Source organism: Berghia stephanieae, chromosome 12 (assembly GCF_034508935.2).
Source record: "Berghia stephanieae isolate SIO BIC M18660-M18661 chromosome 12, UCSD_Bste_1.3, whole genome shotgun sequence".
In the NCBI taxonomy this organism is placed as follows: Eukaryota; Metazoa; Mollusca; class Gastropoda; order Nudibranchia; family Aeolidiidae; genus Berghia; species Berghia stephanieae.
Window position 1 is genome coordinate 39,928,937 of NC_088371.1, and position 21,180 is coordinate 39,950,116.

The 21,180-nt window shown below is 37.2% G+C and overlaps 1 protein-coding gene and 1 non-coding gene across 2 annotated transcripts; one reads left to right on the plus strand and one right to left on the minus strand.

Annotated features, from left to right (window-relative positions):
* Positions 1–673: 673 nt before the first annotated feature.
* Positions 674–791, minus strand: LOC144958432 (5S ribosomal RNA). Its single transcript, XR_013642435.1, has one exon. It is a non-coding gene; the product is annotated as a 5S ribosomal RNA (ribosomal RNA).
* A 327-nt stretch (positions 792–1,118) lies between these two features.
* On the plus strand, positions 1,119–19,743 carry LOC144957664 (nuclear envelope integral membrane protein-like). Its single transcript, XM_078889008.1, has 8 exons — positions 1,119–1,236; positions 4,923–5,068; positions 6,953–7,166; positions 8,210–8,282; positions 11,339–11,432; positions 15,095–15,205; positions 17,781–18,016; positions 19,653–19,743. Exons 1-8 carry the CDS (start codon positions 1,134–1,136, stop codon positions 19,741–19,743), a joined length of 1,068 nt encoding a protein of 355 aa, XP_078745134.1. The 5' UTR covers positions 1,119–1,133.
* Positions 19,744–21,180: the final 1,437 nt, after the last annotated feature.

Consider the following 21,180-nt stretch of genomic DNA (forward strand, 5'->3'; position numbering starts at 1 on the left):
TTTCATTATATAGTTTGCTTCTCTGTTGTTTTTTCCTAGGTGAAGAACTGCACATTTATCTACATTGAACTCCATCTGCCATATTTCGGACCATTCTTCAAGCTTTTTCAAATCTTGTTGTAAGGTGTTTCTTTCTTCTTCTGTATTAGCTACTCCATAGAGCTTAGTATCATCGGCAAAGATTTTATCTTATCATATCTTCCTAATTTCATTTCTTTAAGTTGCTTCGAGTTTGTTCTTGTTTTATATAATATAGTGGAATAATATTATTATCATGTGCCATAATATATAACGAGTTTATAATAATCGGCCCTATAATAAAACATTACGTGTTTTTAAATCTAAAATGTACTCTTTCATTGACTAAAGGTGCTGTTAAGAGTCAATAAAATGGAGAGAAAGATAAAGTGAGTAAATGTGACTAATATATAGATAGTATGCGCTTGGCTAAGAAGCTCATAACATTGCCATCCGGAAGTATAACGGACCAACACATAAAACTGTGTGTATCCATAAACGTTTATAGTCAGATTAATACAGTTCAGTGAGCTTTACTCATAAACGCGGATGGCAAAAAAAAAAACAATAACAAGAACCTGTGTGACGTCATCTTCGAACTATCTTTAAGGGAACAACACAAATTAAAAAAAAAAAAAAAACTTTAAAAAAAAGATGTTTACAACACGTGGTGTTCCCAAGCGGTCACCCATTAAGTACTAACCACGCCTGACGTTGCTTGACTTCGGTGATCAGACGAGAACCGGTATTTTCAACGTAGTATGGTTGTAGACAACAAGTGTCGAAAATAGAATTTAATATAATATTAAAACACTATTGCTAATTTATATAATGATGAAGATAGTTTAGAAATGTATAATATTGTTAGTTGAAATAGTGTGTTGTATTCGTCTGTTGCATAATTTGTCGTTACTGGAGAATTTATTACTATTTTTCGTTCCACATGACTGACAACATTCAAAATGGCGATGGGCCATCTTGAAAGCGGCATGAGACCCTTCACTCTATGCGAGGACGAGAGACGCGTTCTCTCTGTAAAAGTTGATCTTATCGTCTACTTCAGATGTTATTTATTTGAGTAGTCCCCCTTCACATTTCTAATCAAAACAAAGAAAATGGCGGCGCCCTATAATTTCAACTTGGGGTTTAAAATTGTTATTTTGACATCAGTATTCACTCAAATTTCACCCATTCCTTTCAAAGACAACAATGACAACTGTAAGTGGTTTGTTTATGATAGATATGGAAATTCAAATCTGAGAATACGACAATAGATTTGGAAATAATAATAAAGCTGTGGAGTAATGGTATTCATTTCAGAAGAAATTGAAAACAAACGCCGTTTGAAACGGACGGAACGTCCTAGAGTCCTAGGCTTGGGCGCCTAGGCCCTAACCCAAGCACTAGCAAACGCATATTTACTTTTACAAGACTTGTTTATCAAAAATTCTAAATGTAACTCACACTTGGAAGCAATGTCATATGAAAGGGTTACAGTGGCAACGGCAAGCCTTTTTCTTCTAAGACTAAGAAGGCAGTGGCAGTGTCTACCTACGTAGCTACAGTACACGGTAACCGGGCACCTAGCCTCAGGATAGGTAGTTTAGTGAAAAATTTAAATTGGATTGAGCTCAATGAAACCTGTATCATTTTAAAGTGCTTTTCAACACGATTCTAATGATACCAAAATTGTGAACAATTAGATAAGCAGAAGAAAGTTATCTCTCTATCTAGTAATCTTAGTTTAAAGTAAAGGCTGAAAAATGGTCTTCTATTTGCCTTTGTTATTTACTGACGGACTTTGTGACCTGAAAATTGTTGCATTTCCGGTAGTAACCACCATTTGTAGGCCCTTTGATAAAATTTTCAAACTCAAAATATCTTGATTTGACTCAGTCAGGGGGATGGGACTTGAAAAAACATAAAATTTGATACCTTATTTGTTTCTCTACGACCTACGGTTCCAGAGTTATTTATATTTTTCTACTGAAATTTTTTGTCAATTTTACAGAGAGAATCTGTGATCTCACCGCTGCCTCAAAACCCGCATCTCGCGGCTATTGGGAAATTTTGAGTCTTGCAGTCAACATGGCCCACTTATTGTTTTCAGTGATTTTGTTTCAATTAAAAAATAAATGGAAAGTGTTAGATATCATTTTAAAGGTCAGAAAATAAGCTTTATTTTCATATAAATAATTTTCATGTATGGAAAGTATGGAAAAGATTAAGGATAAATGAAAATGGAAAAAAATATGAGATTTTTGTCCTAAAAAGTGGGGTTGGTGGCGGGAAAAATAAAATTAAAATAATGAGCGAGTGTATCAATTTTGATGAAATTTGGCAGAGATATTCTTCAATTAATTGTCTATTGATGTTTGAAGTATAATTAAAATGTATCCATAATTTAAAAAGTTCTTGTAATTCAAAAATTTATAAATTTTTATTACATAAACTTTCTGAGAAATACAATCAGGAATTAAGAATGAAATACACCGTTAGAAAGCTTGTTTTGTGCCCTTTATAATGATACCAACATTAGTCACGTAGGTTCACAAATAACGCCATGGTGACCAACACAGTAAAGGGCCAAAAATAAAGTTCCAAAAAACGAGTTTCACCTTACAGTGAGCCTATCGGCGGCCACTGGACTGGAGTTATCAAAGTGCCTACCATTTGGATCTCAAAACTGGTTTAAAATGGCCGCTAAGATCTGAGTAAGGATTTTGCTGGTACGAATTTCATGGATGCGGTATACAACGTTGCCCTGAATTTAATTTTATATAAAAGTTAAGATGTTAAATAAACGTGCCATCGCCATCATGAAATTTTGATTTACTAAGTTCTAATCTTTTAATTATCCAAAGCTAAATTATACCCTATTTTATCCATAATCAAAAGTTATACTAAATTTTCATTGATTTTAAAATAAATTACAACAAACGATAGAGTAATTTCTCCTGAAGAAAATAAGACATAAATCATTAAAATCCATCCATAAACAAAAGATCTATGGAACTTTTTCAGAGACCCATCACTCAAAAGTCCAAAAAATCGGGTAACAGCCACTAGCCCATTTATCGGCTTCCTGCTGGAGGGCCAAATGGACGTTTACCAAAGTATCTACTCAGGATCTACGTACACTGTAGCTCTGGTAACTGGTTTGCCACTACAATACAAGCTATGGATAGACCTCGCTCTGTATGTGTGTTTGTGTGTGTTATTTTTAAAAAATCAAACACAATTTAACCCATTAAAGGCGAGATTCAAGGTTATCTTTATTAAAATAAATGTTACCGTGTATGTAGCTCCTGAGGCTAGGTGCCTGGTTATTAACGAAAATAAAGATACCAACATATATGCGATATTCCTCTTTATAACTAAGTTATGCACTTTAATTGAACCCCTCTAAAACTTTTAGTAAAAGCGAACGGCAATTTCAAGTCATAACTTTCTTATGGGCGAGTTGGGTCACAATTTGACTCCCACTGCTGCTGCTCACCAAACTGCCTAAAGTTACCATGTACATAGACAATCCATTCTATAAAAAGCAGAAAAGCACTCCGTTGGCTCCACGGTAGATGGATGAGAAAAAAAAAAATTACCATCATGTCTTGTCAAATTTTGACACCTGTGCTCAGTTGCATAAATTTTGGTGACACGCATTTTTATGAAGTCAGGTGGCACCAAATGTCAAAAGTGACACAAGGCCAGTGGTGTCGTTGGTTGGTTGATGGATGAATAGATGTTGGGTTGGGATTTGAAAGAAGAAATAGAAAATCAATTCTAACTGTCTCTCTCTCTCTCTCTCTCTCTCTCTCTCTCTCTCTCTCTCTCTCTCTCTCTCTCTCTCTCTCTCTCTCTCTCTCTCTCTCTCTCTCTCTCTTCTCTCTCTCTTCCTTCTCTCCTTTCTCTCTCTCTCTCTCTCTCTCTCTCTCTCTCTCTCTCTCTCTCTCTCTCTCTCTCTCTCTCTCTCTCTCTCTCTCTCTCGCTCGCTCGCACAAACAAACACGCCACCCCCGTGGGTGATTTGGCTGCATTAAAAATCCACGACTCTTCACATTCGTTCCGTCCTCATTCCTGCCAAATCTTACGAATTTTTCGTAATTTTACTAATTTTAAACAAATTTCAAAACAAGATACAACCTCCACACCTCAACATTTACAAACACTAACAAAAAAACATCCACAAAACTCAGCGAACATATTTGGAAATTAAAAGACAACAAACTAGACCACAACATTTCATGGAAAATTTTATCTAAAGCAACAGGATACACACCAACATCGAAACAATGTAGCTTATGCCTGGAAGAGAAATATACTATATAATCAAACACCCTCATGAAGCCACACTCAACACGAATAATGAGATGTACAATACGTGTCCACATCGCCGGAAGTTCTTGTTAATCAACTACAAACCGGAACCACTTCAACAAACAACAACAGTCAACAAGCCAAACTCATGTAACACACAGTCCTGACGATGACTAATTGGGCCTGAAACATTAATGTAGACTGTCTCAAACATTGTGGTAAAAATTAAAATAATAATTCGCTCCATTGCTACATGTCGAGCACTTTTCGTACCATATTTGTATCAAACACGATTCAATATATGTATATATATATATATATATATATATATATAGATATATATATATATATATATATAGATATATATATATATATATATATATATATATATATATATATCTTAATATGGTAGGTAGGGGTTCAATAATAACACCTCCCCCAGCGCCCCTACCTTTTTCTTGATTTATATAGTTTTGATGTTGTTCTTATTATTAACTTTTTATTTTATTTCTCTTTATCTCCTTCCTCCTTGGATCTACAGCACTCATACTTTCATTTAGGATAAATGATGTTCTATTTTCTCACAGATAAAATACTCAACCTGGACGAGTTTCCAATTTCTTCAGGAAACAAAATCACTGTAAAGGCCCTGGAAAATGGGGAACAAAAGCTCTGTGTGTTGTGCTATCCTGGTCAGGTCAAGAAGTGGTATCGCCTATGGACATACCCTAAGGTATGACTTTTGCTTCGGTTTTTAATAGTTAAGAACTTCATAATAATAAATGGCATTTATATAGCTCTTTACCCCGTTGTCATAGATCTAAGCGCTTTACAGTGATATAAAACAAAACATATTACAGTAAGACAAGTTTGATGGAAAAGTGATACGAATTCAATTTAACAACAACAAAATATGATAATAGTATCGCAACATTCATTGTGATGTAAAAAGATAAAACTTTAAGCGAGATTTGAAAGTTGTCATCAAATCCGAGCATCTCACATGTGATGGGAGAGAGTTCCAAAAATGGGGGGCCGAAAATTGAAAATTTTGTTCCCCTATTTTATGCAATTGCTTAAGTTTGACAAGGATTGATTGGTCATTGCTTGACCTCAAGTTTCTATTGGGGACATATGTATTTAGAAGGTCTATACTATAAATGCCATTTATAATTATTATTAAGAACTTGAGTTGAAAGTGTAGTTATAACAAACCTCTCGTTAAAGTGGAATCTGTTATTTTTCTTTATTAGAGTCAATTGTGGTACAATTATATTTATGAGCAACAGGAATTACAATGCTGAAACAAGAAATAATAGTTTTATGTCTCTTCGTTGTGGAGTAAAACAGAGATTACAAAAGTACAGTTTTGGGTCCTTTGGATGACAGTAGAAGATTAAATTTTATATTTAAATATTTTGATATTCCAGTTTCAATTTAGAAACAAATTTAGGATTTTTGATGCTATTGAGTATGGTATATAAAGTTTGGAAATATTTATGTACATAAACATAGGAAAAAGAAAACTTATTCTTTTAACAAAAACGTGACAGTTTAAAATTAAACGTTGTTGTCATCACATTTTGTTACAAATCTTATTTGAATATATTTCATATCCTTGCATTGAATCAATCATGGAGTCACTTGCATGTACTTTAAGTGACCCCCCATCTCAAAACGATATTTTGTCGGGATGACTTGTAACCAAAACCTGAGTTGAGAATTGTAAATGATAAGAAATGCCAACTTTCAGTTTCTTTCAATTTCAATTTAATAAATTGTATAATTATTCTCCATCATAACCAATAGAAATTAACCCCAAGTTTTATTATAATTATTATTATTATTATTATTATTATTATTATTATTATTATTATTATTATTATTATTATTATTATTATTATTATTATTATTATTATTATTATTATTATTACTTTTATTATTATTATTGTTATTATTATTATTGTTATTATTATTATTGTTATTATTATTATTGCTTTTTTAGCTATATATATTTACCAAGAGAATGTTATTCCCCTATTGTTATAATTGTTTGAATAATTTGCTCCGAGAGATGTTATGATGTTATGATTATTGGCCAAGGACCTACAATAAACTCTTGAACTGAACTGAACTAGAATTGTCACTATTATTTCAATTTCCAACCCCTAGCTCATCCAGACATGATACCACTTTCAGACGGCGGGTCATATTTTTGCAGGTCTGATAACCTGACGTAGTAATGGGCCTGATTTGACATTGTGTCCTTTATGTCCCTTTGTGCGGCTATGTGGTCTAGTGGTATGACACTCGCTTTTGGATCGGAAGGTCCTGGGTTTGAGCCTTGCTCGGCGCATAGTTGAATCTTTGGATAAGGCTCTTTACTCACATTCTCTCACCTTACTCAGGTGTAATATGAGTACCTGACCGTTAACAGGGTTGTCTTTGTCCGAAAAATGTGTAATATCGCCAAACAGGCATCATGTCCCGTCCTAATTGTTAAATGTTGCTGTTGACCAGGGACTCCTTGTAAAGCGCTATAAGCACGTTTAGTGGATATTGTATTATATACAATCTCTATCTTTTTTCTTTTTTTTTTTGTTTTTTTTTTGTCCAGTTGTCTCTATCCACTTCTTCTGATGCGGACGTCGATTTTCAAGTCTACTACGGAGACGGCGAGAAGGAAGTACTGCAGAAGTCACAATCTACAAGTTACCTCCCCTGGCCATCCGTGCCGTTTGCCAAGAACCAGTTTGCCTTTTACCCATTCAACGCATCCTGTATTGGAATTGCCTCCGTACAAGGATACACGCTGGAGTTCACAGTTAAAAGTATGCTTGTTTTATTTGATACTAGGCTGCGAGAAGCTGTGGACTGTGAATAGTAATAAACAAAAATGTTTATATAACAGCTTCAAAAAAGAACAAAATACCCAACACGGAAGGTTTCGGGCTCAAAATCCTTCTTCAGCCAACATACAAAAAAATACAATAAAGACATAAATACATTACTAAATTTCAGATAGACGTCAGAGATATTTTTTAGGTCCTCTTTGTTGGAAAATTTTCCTACATCATCATCATCATCATCATCATCATCATCATCATTATTATTATATTATTATTATTATTATTATTATTATTATTATTATTATTATTATTATTATTATTATTATTATTATTATTATTATTATTATTATTATTATTGTTATAGTGGGCAAGGAGGCGCTTACTGTGTCTTCCATCCTCCTATATCTGTTTTCAACATGCTTTCTGTCTCTGTCTTTGGATGAGACTACTTGGTTTTGTCCTGGCCCTGACCGGATACCCTAGCTGGGAGGGAAACAGTCAAATGTATAGTTTAGTTTTGGGAGATGATATTTTTTTGTCTTGTTTATCATCTCTCTCTCTTATGCACTGTATTACGTTTTGTTTACATATTATATATGATTTGTAAACATTTGAGTGTATTCCTCTTAGTGTCTGGATGAGACTTTCAGGTTGTCTCAAACTAAGTACTTTGATAGTGTGCTCTTGGAATCTACATCTGTTTCCTATTTGAACCAATTTCCCTTAATCTTACCTTTTCTTGGGTGCTTTAATTCTAATTCTAGAACTTTTTACTATCCCATTTTCTTCCTTTTTACTGGTGCTGATATGACCTTAATGTGCTGCAATTGCCGTGAAACCCTTAAAAACAAACAAAAAACATAAACGAGGCAAAACAAAATTTCTCCATGTCCAACCAAATACCCTTTGAGCCTTCTTTGTTTTGTTGTCACATGACTTTAGCTCTATTATTAGAATATATATCATTGTTATGATTGTTGCAGTTATATCAAAATAAAAATGAATGATCTCTCATCGTTATGCAGATCCCCATCACGTGTTCTTGGTCATGATGGCTGTCGGTTTGATGCTTTTCTTTTCTGCCAAGGCCTGGAGTGGGTGAGTAACAGACATTCTGTATTCGTTTTCCCCTTCCATTGCCCGATCATGGAATAGCCTCCCAGCTGAAGTGGCTGAAAACGGTTGCCAACATGCCTTCACGCGATTGCTAGAGTTCACAACGTGACTTTTTAATATATGTACTTTTTATTAGTATTATGTGCAGAGTTTTAACAAGTTTACAATGTAAAACCCTACAAACTGTGGAGTGATCCTCGACAATATTGGAGGAGAAGAAGAAGAAGAAGAAGAAGAAGAAGAAGAAGAAGAAGAAGAAGAAGAAGAAGAAGAAGAAGAAGAAGAAGAAGGAGGAGGAGGAGGAGGAGGAGGAGGAGGAGGAGGAGGAGGAGGAGGAGGAGGGAGGAGGAGGAGGAGGAGGAGGAGGAGGAGGAGGAGGAGAGGAGGAGGAGGAGGAGGAGGAGGAGGAGGAGGAGGAGGAGGAGAGGAGGAGGAGGAGGAGGAGAGGAGGAGGAGGAGGAGGAGAGGAGGAGGAGGGAGGAGGAGGAGGAGGAGGAGGAGGAGGAGGAGGAGGAGGAGGAGGAGGAGGAGGAGGAGGGAGGAGGAGGAGGAGGAGGAGGAGGAGGAGGAGGAGAGGAGAAGAAGAAGGAGAAGAAGAAGGAGAAGAAGAAGAAGAAGAAGAAGAAGAAGAAGAAGAAGAAGAAGAAGAAGAAGAAGAAGAAGAAGAAGAAGAAGAAGAAGAAGAAGAAGAAGAAGAAGGAGGAGGAGGAGGGGAGGAGGAGGAGGAGGAAGAAGAAGAAGAAGAAGACGACGATGACATGTCACCAGTCCACTTTCGCACTCTGGAAAGACATGCGGTCGGAAAACTGGTCTTTCAAATACCGATTGATTTAAGTGACACTCATCTTTGCACAAAGTCTTAAACCTGGGACTTTAATAAAAACTTCGCAAAGTCCCAGGTTTACGACTTTTTGCAAAGATGAGTGTCACTTAAATCAATCGGTATTTGAAAGACCAGTTTTCGGGCCGAATGTCTTTCCAGAGTGCGACAGTGGACTGGTGAAATGTCTTCTTCTTCTTCTTCATCTTCTTCTTCTTCTTCTTCTTCTTCTTCTTCTTCTTCTTCTTCTTCTTCTTCTTCTTCTTCTTCTTCTTCTTCTTCTTCTTCTTCTTCTTCTTCTTCTTCTTCTTTCTTCTTCTCTTCTCCTTCTCCTTCTTCTTCTTCTTCTTCTTCTTCTTCTTCTTCTTCTTCTTCTTCCTTCTTCTTCTTCTTCTTCTTCTTCTTCTTCTTCTTCTTCTTCTTCTTCTTCTTCTTCTTCTTCTTCTTCTTCTTCTTCTTCTTCTTGTGGAAACCTCCAATATTGTCGAGGATCACTCTACAGTTCGTAAGGTTTTACTTTGTAAACTTGTTAAAACTCTGCACATAATACTGATAAAAAATACATAGATTAAAAAGTCACGTTGTGAACTATAGCAATCGCGTGAAGGTATGTTGGCAACCGTGTCACTTAAATTGCCAAAATGAGGGCCATTTAACTCACTCAGTCCGAGAGATTTTTGCTACTTTTCAAAATTGGAAAAAAATGAGCATGTACATAGATAGTTTTATTCAACTGTCATTAACATGTAAAAACTAAAACTGTCGGAAGGTGAAAATTTTGGATTTGCATTCATTTGCATTTGTTTGCATTTTGTGAAAGAATATGCTCACCAGAGCATTTTAATCTTTATTTGAAGTAAATCGGGTGATTTTTAATGAAGTTATGGTCAGATGTATGGGAAAGGTATCCAGCATCTTTTCTCAAATTTCATACTTTTTCAACTTGACTAGCTGTAAAAAAGTATTTAGAAGTGAAATTAAGCTTCAGTATTTCCCAAAGATGTACAAAAAGGGTTGATTTAATCATTTATGACAAGAACTCATTTTTGATAAAAATTGACCTTCTAACTAATAACTAAACTTGGCAATATCTCAGTTCAAAGTTGCATCCAGTGGCGTAGCTTAGCAAATAATTTTGTGTTGTTTCAAATAGTAATAATATATAGCATTAATATAGAGTACTTACAGCGTTGAAAACAGGTTCACTGCATTTATAAGTTATCTCTTCCCTTGTGGATAATGGGCATGTAATATATTGGACAAAGACAGTGGTGTCAAAAACCAAGGAGATCCTCCAAAATTTTACCCGCCTCCAACAGATGAGAAGAAAACCTCTCACAAAGACATAATGCCTGACCAACTGTTGAGCAAGACAAATCATAAAGGTCGTTTCGCCATTCTTAATTATGTTCACTAGTGGGTGCTTTGAATGTAATAATGTGAAATGTCACTGAATATAAACTTCTTTAACACCAAACAGATTCCATGTATGTTTTTTACAGTATAATCTTTCAAAGGCACACAGTTTTCAAATGTAAGAGATGCATAATTAAGATGACATAATTATTAATTTTGCCATCTGTTTATAGTATTGTTATTTGCCACATGCCATATAATACTTGTAAATTTTCCTCATTGTGACTTATTTGCATTTTTAATCCATATTGTTGTCAGTTTTTATGAATGTAGAAATCACAACAGCTAGCTAGGCCTCTGGCTTTCAACTATTAAATTGAAACAATTGCCAAGTGTGTACAAAGTGTACAATTTGCTGTGTCATTTTGAATCCAGGGTGGCAATGGTGTAGCGCACACGAATCTCGTGAAATGTAAACCCCTGGTCAAGCTTGTGGTGTGTTCAGTGATTATAATCACAACAGAATTCACTGTTTATAATATTGTTAATGTAAAGCATCAACTTGTTCACTTTTCCCAGACTCTTCATTTTTTAAATATTATACCATAATAAAGAAAAATCCCAAAGTATGTTATTGTAGCTGATGCAAAAAAAAAACAAAAAACAAATTGACTCAACATCACTAACAATTCTAGTGTTCGAGCCAATTATGAAAATTCAGCAGAAGATTGTGAAGATATCGTGTCAACATGTGCGTATGGGTCATAGACGAACTATGATTAATTCATTCATATATGTATTTGATTATTTATAGATTTAATTGTCTATTAAAATATTTATTTTTGTTTTTTTTTTATCACAGAAATGTAGCCCTTCACTACAGTGTTGGTGTTTCTGTTGGAGTCTTAGGATCCATTCTCATTGTGGTTTTCATCATTCTCAAGTTTGTACCACAGGTATGTTTTGTTGTTGTCATTTTAGCAGACTGGTCATTGATAGTTAGGGCATATCTTATCATGGTGTTTACTAGTTCCTGACCTCTCATAGTGGGCAGGAATGTCCCTTTCTTTGTCTTCTATCCCCCTATGTCTGTTCTCCAAGTTGCTTTCTGTCTTTGTCTAGGAATGAGATCACTTGGTCTTGTCCATCCTTTCCCCTGTTTGAGTCTTTGGCTGTGAGGGAAACAGTCTCATGTATATTTAAAGTTTTGGGAGATTATAATATTTTCTCTTCCCTTGTAAATCGTCTCTTTGTTATGTATTGTTATTTTTGTTGTTTTGAATGCTTAATGTAAGCATTTTAGCATGTTATTCTTAGTGGGATCCTGTGCTGCTTGTGTCTAGATTAGACTTTTAGGTGATCTCAACTATGCACAATGATAGTATGCTATTGGAATCTACATCTGTTCCCTATTGGTACCATTTCCCGTGTGTGCTTTGACATACTTTTTCTTATGCGCTTTCAATTGTAAATCTTGTGTGCTTTCAATTCTAAATCTTGTGTGCTTTCAATTGTAAATCTTGTGTGCTTTCAATTGTAAATCTTGTGTGCTTTCAATTGTAAATCTTGTGTGCTTTCAATTGTAAATCTTGTGTGCTTTCAATTGTAAATCTTGTGTGCTTTCAATTCTAAAACCTGTGTGCTTTCAATTCTAAATCTTGTGTGCTTTCAATTCTAAATCTTGTGTGCTTTTAATTGTAAATCTAGATTTATATTTTTTACTCTTCCATTTTTTTCCTTTTTTCATCATCATTATCAATCCCATGATCTGATTATCGTCAGGGGGCTGGGGGCGGGGGGGGGGGGGGGGGGGGGGTACACAGGATGCAGATCTCACCTCTTTCCGCCATTCTTCTCTGTTATTATTGGCCTTCTCCAAAAATTCCTCCATCTTCATTCCTGTCCATTCGTTGATATTGTCTATATCCCAACTTTCCTTTGTCTTCCTCTTCTTCTCCCTCCATCACCGTTCTGCACAAACCTTCATTCCTTACATTGTGGCCAAACCATGACAGTTTCCTTCTTCTAACTGTGGTGATGAGGGATTCCTGTTGTCCTGCAAGATCTATTTTTTTAATCACTCGAACACAATAGCAGTAAAGTTCTTGCGATAAATAATTTCTTCAGCAAAACATGCTCTACAACACACTGTTCATTGTCTTTAAATTTTATGATGTACAAAAGAAAGGAAAATGTTGGTTGTATCGTAACGAATGTGACGATTTTCCTATAGTTGGTAAGGAGAGGCTTAAGGGTCATTTTTCTAAATTTTCTTCCTTTTTTACTTTTGTCACCATCAGCACTGATATATAAGCAGGGAAAATATTTGAACAAATTCTTCGCAATGGGCATTCATTTTGTGCCTAGTCAAAGTTTGAACCAGGAATCCTTGGCCAAAGGTCAAAGTTTGAACCAGGAACCCTTGGCCGAAGGTCAAAGTTGAACCAGATTTACCACAACATGAGAGAAATATGTGCGGCTATGTGGTCTAGTAGTATGACACTCGCATTCGGATTGGAAGGTCCAGGGTTCGAGCTTTGCTCAGCGCATAGAGTTGAGTCCTTGGATAAGGCTCTATACTCTCATTCTCTCACTGTACTCAAGTGTAAAATGAGTACCTGGCCTATAATAGCGTTGTCTCTGTCCGAAAAAATTGTAACATTGCCAAACAGGTGTCATGTTCCGTCCTGATGTTAAATGTTGCTGTTGGCCAGGGACTCCTTGTAAAGCGTTTTGAGCACATTTAGTGGATATTGCGCTATGTAAAAGCTCAATTAAAAAATAAAGAAAAATTTGCATAATTATTATTCATGAAGTGAAGAGGTTTTTTTTTTTGAAAGGAACAATGAGGTGCATTGTTTGAATGTGGAGTAGTCTAAAGGATTGAGTTGAGAACCCCGGAAATAAAATGATTGTTAATTCTATTTTATTGATTTTTAATTTTAAAAATTAAATTCATTCGGTTTTATTTGTTAATTGCAAGATGATAATGCTCCCATGACAGAAGTATTTTTTTTTTTCAAAATAAAACCAAAATATGTAATCCTCCCTCCCAAACTTAGAGTACATCTTTGTTTTACCTAAATTTATGTCCCTTCCTCCTGAAATGTAGAAGGCACTTATGTCAAATATGTTACAGAGAATGACATAATCAGTCGGATGGTGAAATGGTTTGAACTGAGATATTTGCCAAGTTTAGTTAGAAGGTCAATTTTTTGTGGGTCAAAAATGAGTTCTTGTAATAAATGATTAAATCAACCCTTTTTGTACATCTTCGGGAAATATCAAAGCTTAATTTCACTTCTGAATATTTTTTACAGGTAGTCAAGTTGAAAAAGTATGAAATTTGAGAAAAGTTGCTGGATACCGTTCCTATACATCTGACCATAACTTCATGAAAAATCACCCGATTTACCTCAAATAATGATTAAAATGCTCTGGGAAGCATATTCTTTCAGAAAATGGAAAAAAAACGCAAATCCAAAATTTTCACCTTCCGACTGATTTTGTCATGCACTGACACATAAAATAATAAATAATAAATAAATAAAATTCCCTTTATTCATCCCCAAGGGGAAATTTGTCTTTAGGATCTATTCCAAGGGAAGACTGGAATAACCCAGGCGTCAGCCGCTGTGCAGCGCCGCAAAGTGAGCTAGGGCGAGGTGACTTGCTGAAGACCACACAGCGCAGCGGTGGGTGATCGAACTCGGTACCTTTTGGGTACGAAGCAAAGACTGTACCACTGAGCCATGCTGCCCCCACATATGATAAGAAATGGAAAGAGTTAAGGGGCGGTTTGGGTCTAATTATTAGGAAAATCCTTCAAAAAGTTGATTTTGAGATTTTGGTGGAAAATGATATTTTACTATCTTAGGAATAATATAATTGAAGTTCAAATTCTTAAAGTAGACTATAAAGGTACGAAATACACAGTCAAAAATTGTACAGGTAGTAAAAAATGTGTGAAAAACGGGAAGCCATTTAGCTATTTTCTCAATATGTCATTTTTCTAAGGGTATGGGAACCTGTGTCAAACGTTTCTCAGAATCTATTCAATGAAATTGTCTGAAATTTTCCACAGTTATCACAGAGATAATGTATTATGTCACCATAAAGAGATTTTTTTGATAAGATTTGTGAATTATAAATTATAATCCTAAATCTGAATTTTTTACATCAATTTTGTCATAACATTTTGATTCTCAATTTTGTAATGATCTAATAAAAATTCCATAAGCTAAAGCCGTAAAATCTCTCTATGGTGACACACTATTGTACAATGTTGACAAGAGGGAAGAATATGGAGGTCATTCCTTCATTAGTTTTTGTGGAACGTTTGCCAGAAGATTGTTATATTTTTTTTTTTATCAGACCCCCAAATTAGATCGCAAAATGGGTATCAACACAGATAATTAAAATTTTTCACCATAAATGTTGTTTTTTAACCTATATTGATGATACAGAATGATTAAAACCGCCCAATAAAAGTAATTAAAATTTTTTTAGAAAAGACCCAAACCGCCCCTTAAGAAGAACCAGATCACCATTGATATATTTTATGCCACCCCCCCCCCCCCCCCCCCCCCCCCCCCCCCTCCTGTTTTTCAATCAACAGAAACTGAAGACATTGACCTATGTGGTGGGGGCGGTAAGCACATCCGTGTCTCTCTATCTTTACCAATACATCAGCAGTTATCTCAACCACATTGTAGTCAACAACTGGAAGGTAGGTTCAACTCTTTTTTGTTTTATTATGTCCCTTACTTTTGGGTAATAATTATCTGTATTTCTGTGTAGAAAAACATAGGCTTGCGCTGAGTGATCATATCTGCAATGATTTTAATTATTATTACGTCTCTTCTGGGGAAAACATGATTTTACCATAGATAGTATGCAGATGACGTCACTCAGGCCTTTGTTATTGTTTTTGCCATCTGTGTTTGTGAGTTGTTCTCACTAAACTGTATCAACCAGACTATAAAAGTTCATGGTTACACAGAGTTTGTGTGTTGGTACGTTATACTTCCGGATGGCAATGTTGTGAACTCCTTGGCCAAGCGCATTATATCTATAGATTTTATAGCAATAAACTTATAATATATACCTTACTATGCTTTGCAATTTCCAAAACTTTCAGTGGTTTTCAAAGTTTTTATCAACACTATCACCATTGGTACAACAATCACTACCATACCAACCCTGCCACCATTCCTCCAACCACCACATCACCATCCCTACCACCACCAGTACAAAAACAACCACCACATCACCATCCCTACCACCACCAGTACAAAAACAACCACCATGTCATCATCCCTACCACCACCAGTACAAAAACAACCACCACATCACCATCCCTACCACCACTCCTACATTATATAGCTGCCAACCAGTACGATAAAATCGTACTTAGTACGATTTGGCCAATCCAGAAAAAGAAAAAAATCCAGAAAAAAAAAACAAAAAAAAACTAATGCTCACACCAATGCAGCTCCTTTGTGGCTGTCTTTGCCCTCTTCAGGAACTCTGAGCTGAACTCACTGTCATAGCATGGAGTACTATTAGAAGTCCTGAAAGCATGTCTGTGCTCAGGCTGCCCCTGAAGTCCGTCTTATTTTTCCTAACTTGACACAGAGTTCCTGAAGAGGGCAAGGACAGCCACAAAGGAGGCTGTTAAGCCCAAGCCTCAGTAATCTGCTTCTGTCACCACCTCCCCATCACTTATGCCTACCTAGTATGATGATAAAGGTAAGCTTCTCTTAGTATTACAGTTCTGACCATTCTAGTGCTTAAGTACATTAATAAATATGCCATTTTAAGACATGAATTGGGCGTCCGCGCCACACCGCGTATAATAATACGTTTTTGCATTTTGAAAAGTTGGCAGCTATGCTACTACAACAACCACCACCATATCACCGTCCGTTCCACCACTACTACAACAACCACCACCACATCACCATCCCTACCACCACTACTACAACAACCACCACCACATCGCCGCCCTTACCACCACCACATCGCCATCCCTACCACCACACCACAACCACCACATCACTGTCCCTGCCACTACTACAATCACCACAACCACCACATCACCTTTCCTACCACTACTATACAACAACCACATCACCATCCCTACCACCGTTACTACAACCACCACATCACCATCTCTATTACCACTACTACTACCACAACCATATCACCGTCCTTTCCACCACTACTACAACAACCACCACCACATCACCATCCCTACCACCACTACTACAACAACCACCACCCCATCGCCATCCCTACCACCACACCACAACCACCACATCACTGTCCCTACCACTACTGCAATCACCACAACCACACATCACCTTTCCTACCACTACTATACAACCACCACATCACCATTACTACAACCATCACATCACCATCTCTATTACCACTACTACTACCACCACCACATCACCGCCCCTTCCACCACTACTACAACAACCACCACCCCATCACCATCCCTTTCACCACTACTACCATAACATCACCATCCTCACCACCACTACCATAACCACCAGCACATCACCATCCCTACCATCACTACTACGACCACCAGCACATCACCGTCCCTAAGACCACTACTACAACCAGCACCTCACAATATCAGATCTTGAAGAAAAAAAAATAACAGCAAAGGTAGAGTATTTGAATATCATGAAACTAATTATTCCATCAAGGGCACTGATGTCTTCAGCTAAGTTGAATAAAAGTGAACTGGAATCCCTTATATGCTGTGGAAACAATGGTTAAGGAGGAGTTGAGTTGTCCCCACTAGAGAGAAACGTTGAAGGAATAATTTGTTGTTGTTTTAATCCTTGAATTAAAAAAAAAAAATCACCTTGAAAACTCCTTGACTTTCAAAATGGAATTGCTATAGGAAGCCTGCAGGTCCTTCCGACATGAAAGCGAGTGTCATACCACAAGACCACATAGCTGCAACATTATTAATATTGAGCTTTTATATAGCGCAACATCCACTAAATGTGCTCAAAGCGCTTTACAAGGGGTCCCTGACCAACAGCAACACGTAACATGTAGAACGAAACATGATGCCTGTAAGGCGATATTTCAAATTTTTTTCTGACAGAGACAATGCTCTTCACGGCCAAGTACTCATTTTACACCTGAGTACAGTGCGAGAATGTGAGTAAATTCTGAAACTGGCTGGTAAGGATAGAGTTAGCTGTTTTAGAATGAAGATTCATCAGATCGTATGACAGATTGTTACTATTTCATAGATTTTCTGTTTATCCCCCCAGCTTCTCTGCATCTACATCGTGATCTCGGGTCTACTGAGCTTTGCCATTGTATATCGCTACGGGCCCGTCACAAATCCTCGATCTCTAGACCTGGTGCGCTGGGTGCTGCAGGGCTTCGGCCTTGTGCTCATTTACAACAGCTCTCAGATTCCGGAAATGTCAATCGCCGTCATCCTCATGACGTTGGCAATTTATCACATTCCTCGCAAAGTTCTTCCCTCGTTAAAAGAATTTAGGTAAGTGATGATATTTGATCGTACATAAAAAACATGAGTTTTTATATAGCGTAATATCCACTAAACATGCTCAATGCGCTTTACAAGGTGTCCCTAGCCAACGGCAACACTTAACAAGGAGAACGAGACGTGACGCGTGTTAGGCGATATTGCAATTTTTTTTTAGAACAGAGACAAGGCTTATAACGGTCAGGTACTCATTTTACACCTGAGTACAGTGAGAGAATGTGAGTAAAGAGCCTTCTCCAAGGACTCAACTATGCGCCGAGTGAGGCTCGCACCCATGACCTTCCGATGCGAAAGCGAGTGTCATACCAGATGACCACATAGCCGCACAAATAGTAATAGTAACTTGAGCTTATGTTAAAAAAAGATTTACTCGATAGAGGAAATCACTTTATTATAAAAAAAAATAAAAATAAATTCCCTTTATTCATCCCCAAGGGGAAATTTGTCTTTAGGGTCTATTCCAAGGGAAGACTGGAATAACCCAGGCGTCAGCCGCAGTGCAGCGCCGCAAAGTGAGCTAGGGCTAGGTGACTTGCTCAAGGCCACACAACGCAACAGCGGGTGATCGAACTCGTTACCTTTTGGGTACGAAGCAAAGACCGTACTGCTGAGCAATTGGTTTAAGATGGTTGACTGGGTAGTGTCTTTTGTTCTCCCTTGGGGGCAGGAGGTCATTCTGTGTCTTCTATCCCCTATATCTGTTTTCCCATTTGCTTTCTGTCCATGTCTTGGTATCGGATTACTTAGTTTTGTCCCAGCTTCGGCTGGAGACATTGACTGGGAGGGAAACAGTCAAATGTATAGTTATAGTTTTGAGAGATAATATTTTTTTTTCCTTGTAAATCATCTCTGTGTTATGTATTGTTAGTTATGTAAACTATAAACATTTAAGTGTGTTCCTCTTAGTGGGATCCTGTGCTTTGGTCTGGATGAGAGTCTAAGGTGATATCAATCTAAGTACATTGATGGTGTGCTCTTGGAATCTACATCTGTTCACTATTTGGACCAAATCCCCTTTGTCTTTCGTGGGTGCTTTAATTGTAAATGTAGAATATTTTGACTATTCCATTTTCTCTTTTTAATGGCACTGATGTGACCTAAATTTGTCGCAAGCGACGTAAAACCTTTAAAAACCTTGCACCCTTACAGTTGGGGGGGGGTAGTAGGTAATTATTATAGAGCTCTATCTTCACTTGGACATGAGTTGAATCTCCGATACTTTTTGTCTTGGTGACGGCTATGTGGTCTAGTGGTGTGACACTCGCTTTCGAATCGGAAGGTCCTGGGTTCGAGCCTCGCTCGGCGCATAGTTGAGTCCTTGGAGAAGGCTCTTTACTCACATTCTCTCACCGAACTCAGGTGTAAAATGAGTACCTGGCTGTTAACAGCGTTGTCTCTGTCCAAAAAAATGTTAACTTTGCCTAACAGGCGTCATGTCCCGTCCTAAATGTTAAATGTTGCTGTTGACCAGGGACCCCTTGTATAGCGCTTTGAGCACATTTAGTGGGTATTGCGCTATATAAAAGCTCATTTAAAACCAGTTGTAGCAGGTAGACAATGTGAAAAGACTTGATTGGAAAGAAACGTCGTTTAGAGGATTAAATCCAAACCCTCTCATCCCCTTCAGGTATCGTTACTTCCCGCCCCAGAGACGATTTCTTACAGAAGAGGAATATTGCCTCGAGGGAGACGTGGAGACGAAGAAAGGAACTTTTTGAGGAGATGTTGAAGACCAGTGTTTTGGCTAGCCCACTGTAATGCTGGAAGACGATCAGTTGTTTGGCTAGCCCTAACAAGTAAGTAGTTTTGTAGTCTGCTGGAAGACATCAGTTGTTTGGTAGCCCTAACAAGAGTAGTTGTGTCTCATTGCTGGAAATATCAGTTGTTTGGCTAGCCCTAACAAGTAAGTAGTTTTGTAGTCTGCGTGGAGACGATCAGTTTGGGAAGATGATCAGTTGTTTGGCTAGCCCTAACAAGTAAGTAGTTTTGTAGTCTGCGGTTGGAGTACAGTAGTGTGTGTCTGCGTGGAAGAGTCAGTTGTTTGGTAGCCCTAACAAGTAAGTAGTTTTGTAGTCGTGGAAGATGATCGTTGTTTGGCTAGCCCTAACAAGTAAGTAGTTTTGTAGTCTGCGTGGAAGACGATCAGTGTTTGCTAGCCCTAACAAGTAAGTAGTTTGTAGTCTGTGGAAGATGATCAGTTGTTTGGCTAGCCCTAACAAGTAAGTAGTTTTGTAGTCTGTGGAAGAGATCAGTTGTTTGGCTAGCCTAAAGTAAGTAGTTTTGTAGTCTGCATGGAAGATATCAGTTGTTTGGCTAGCCCTAACAAGTAAGTAGTTTTGTAGTCTGCGTGGAAGACTGATCAGTTGTTTGGCTAGCCCTAACAAGTAAGTAGTTTTGTAGTCTGCTGGAGACACAGTTGTTTGCACCCAAAATAGTAGTTTTGTATTGTTGGAAGTATCGTTGTTGGCTAGCCCTAACATAGTACTGTAGTATAGTTTTGTAGTCAGATGGACAGAGATATCAGTTGTTTGGCTAGCCCTAACAAGTAAGTAGTTTTGTAGTCTGCATGGAAGATCGGGAGCTCAGTTTTGGTCGGAAGATATGTTTGGTAGCCCTAACAAGTAAGTAGTTTTGTAGTCTGCATGGAAGAATCAGTTGTTTGGCTAGCCCTAACAAGTAAATAGTTTTGTAGTCTGCTGGAAGATATCATTTTTGCTCCTACAATATTTTGTTATGTATTGTTGTAGTAACATAGTGTGAGTTCCTTTTGGACCTAAGTAAGTAGTTTGTAGTCTCGTGGAAGACTATCAGTTGTTTGGCTAGCCCTAACAAGTAAGTAGTTTTGTAGTCTGCATGGAAGACTATCAGTTGTTTGGCTAGCCCTAACAAGTAATAGTTTGTAGTCTGCTGGAAGACTATCATTTTCAGTCTGTTTTGAGTTGCCAGAAGTAAGTAGTTTGTAGTTGCTGAAGATATCGTTGTTTGGCTAGCCCTAACAAGTAAGTAGTTTGTAGTCTGGTGGAAGGAGATCAGTTGTTTGGCTAGCCTAACAGTAAGTAGTTTTGTAGTCTGCATGGGAAGATGATCAGTTGTTTGGCTAGCCCTAACAAGTAAGTAGTTTTGTAGTCTGTGGAAGATTCGTTGTTGCGCACAAG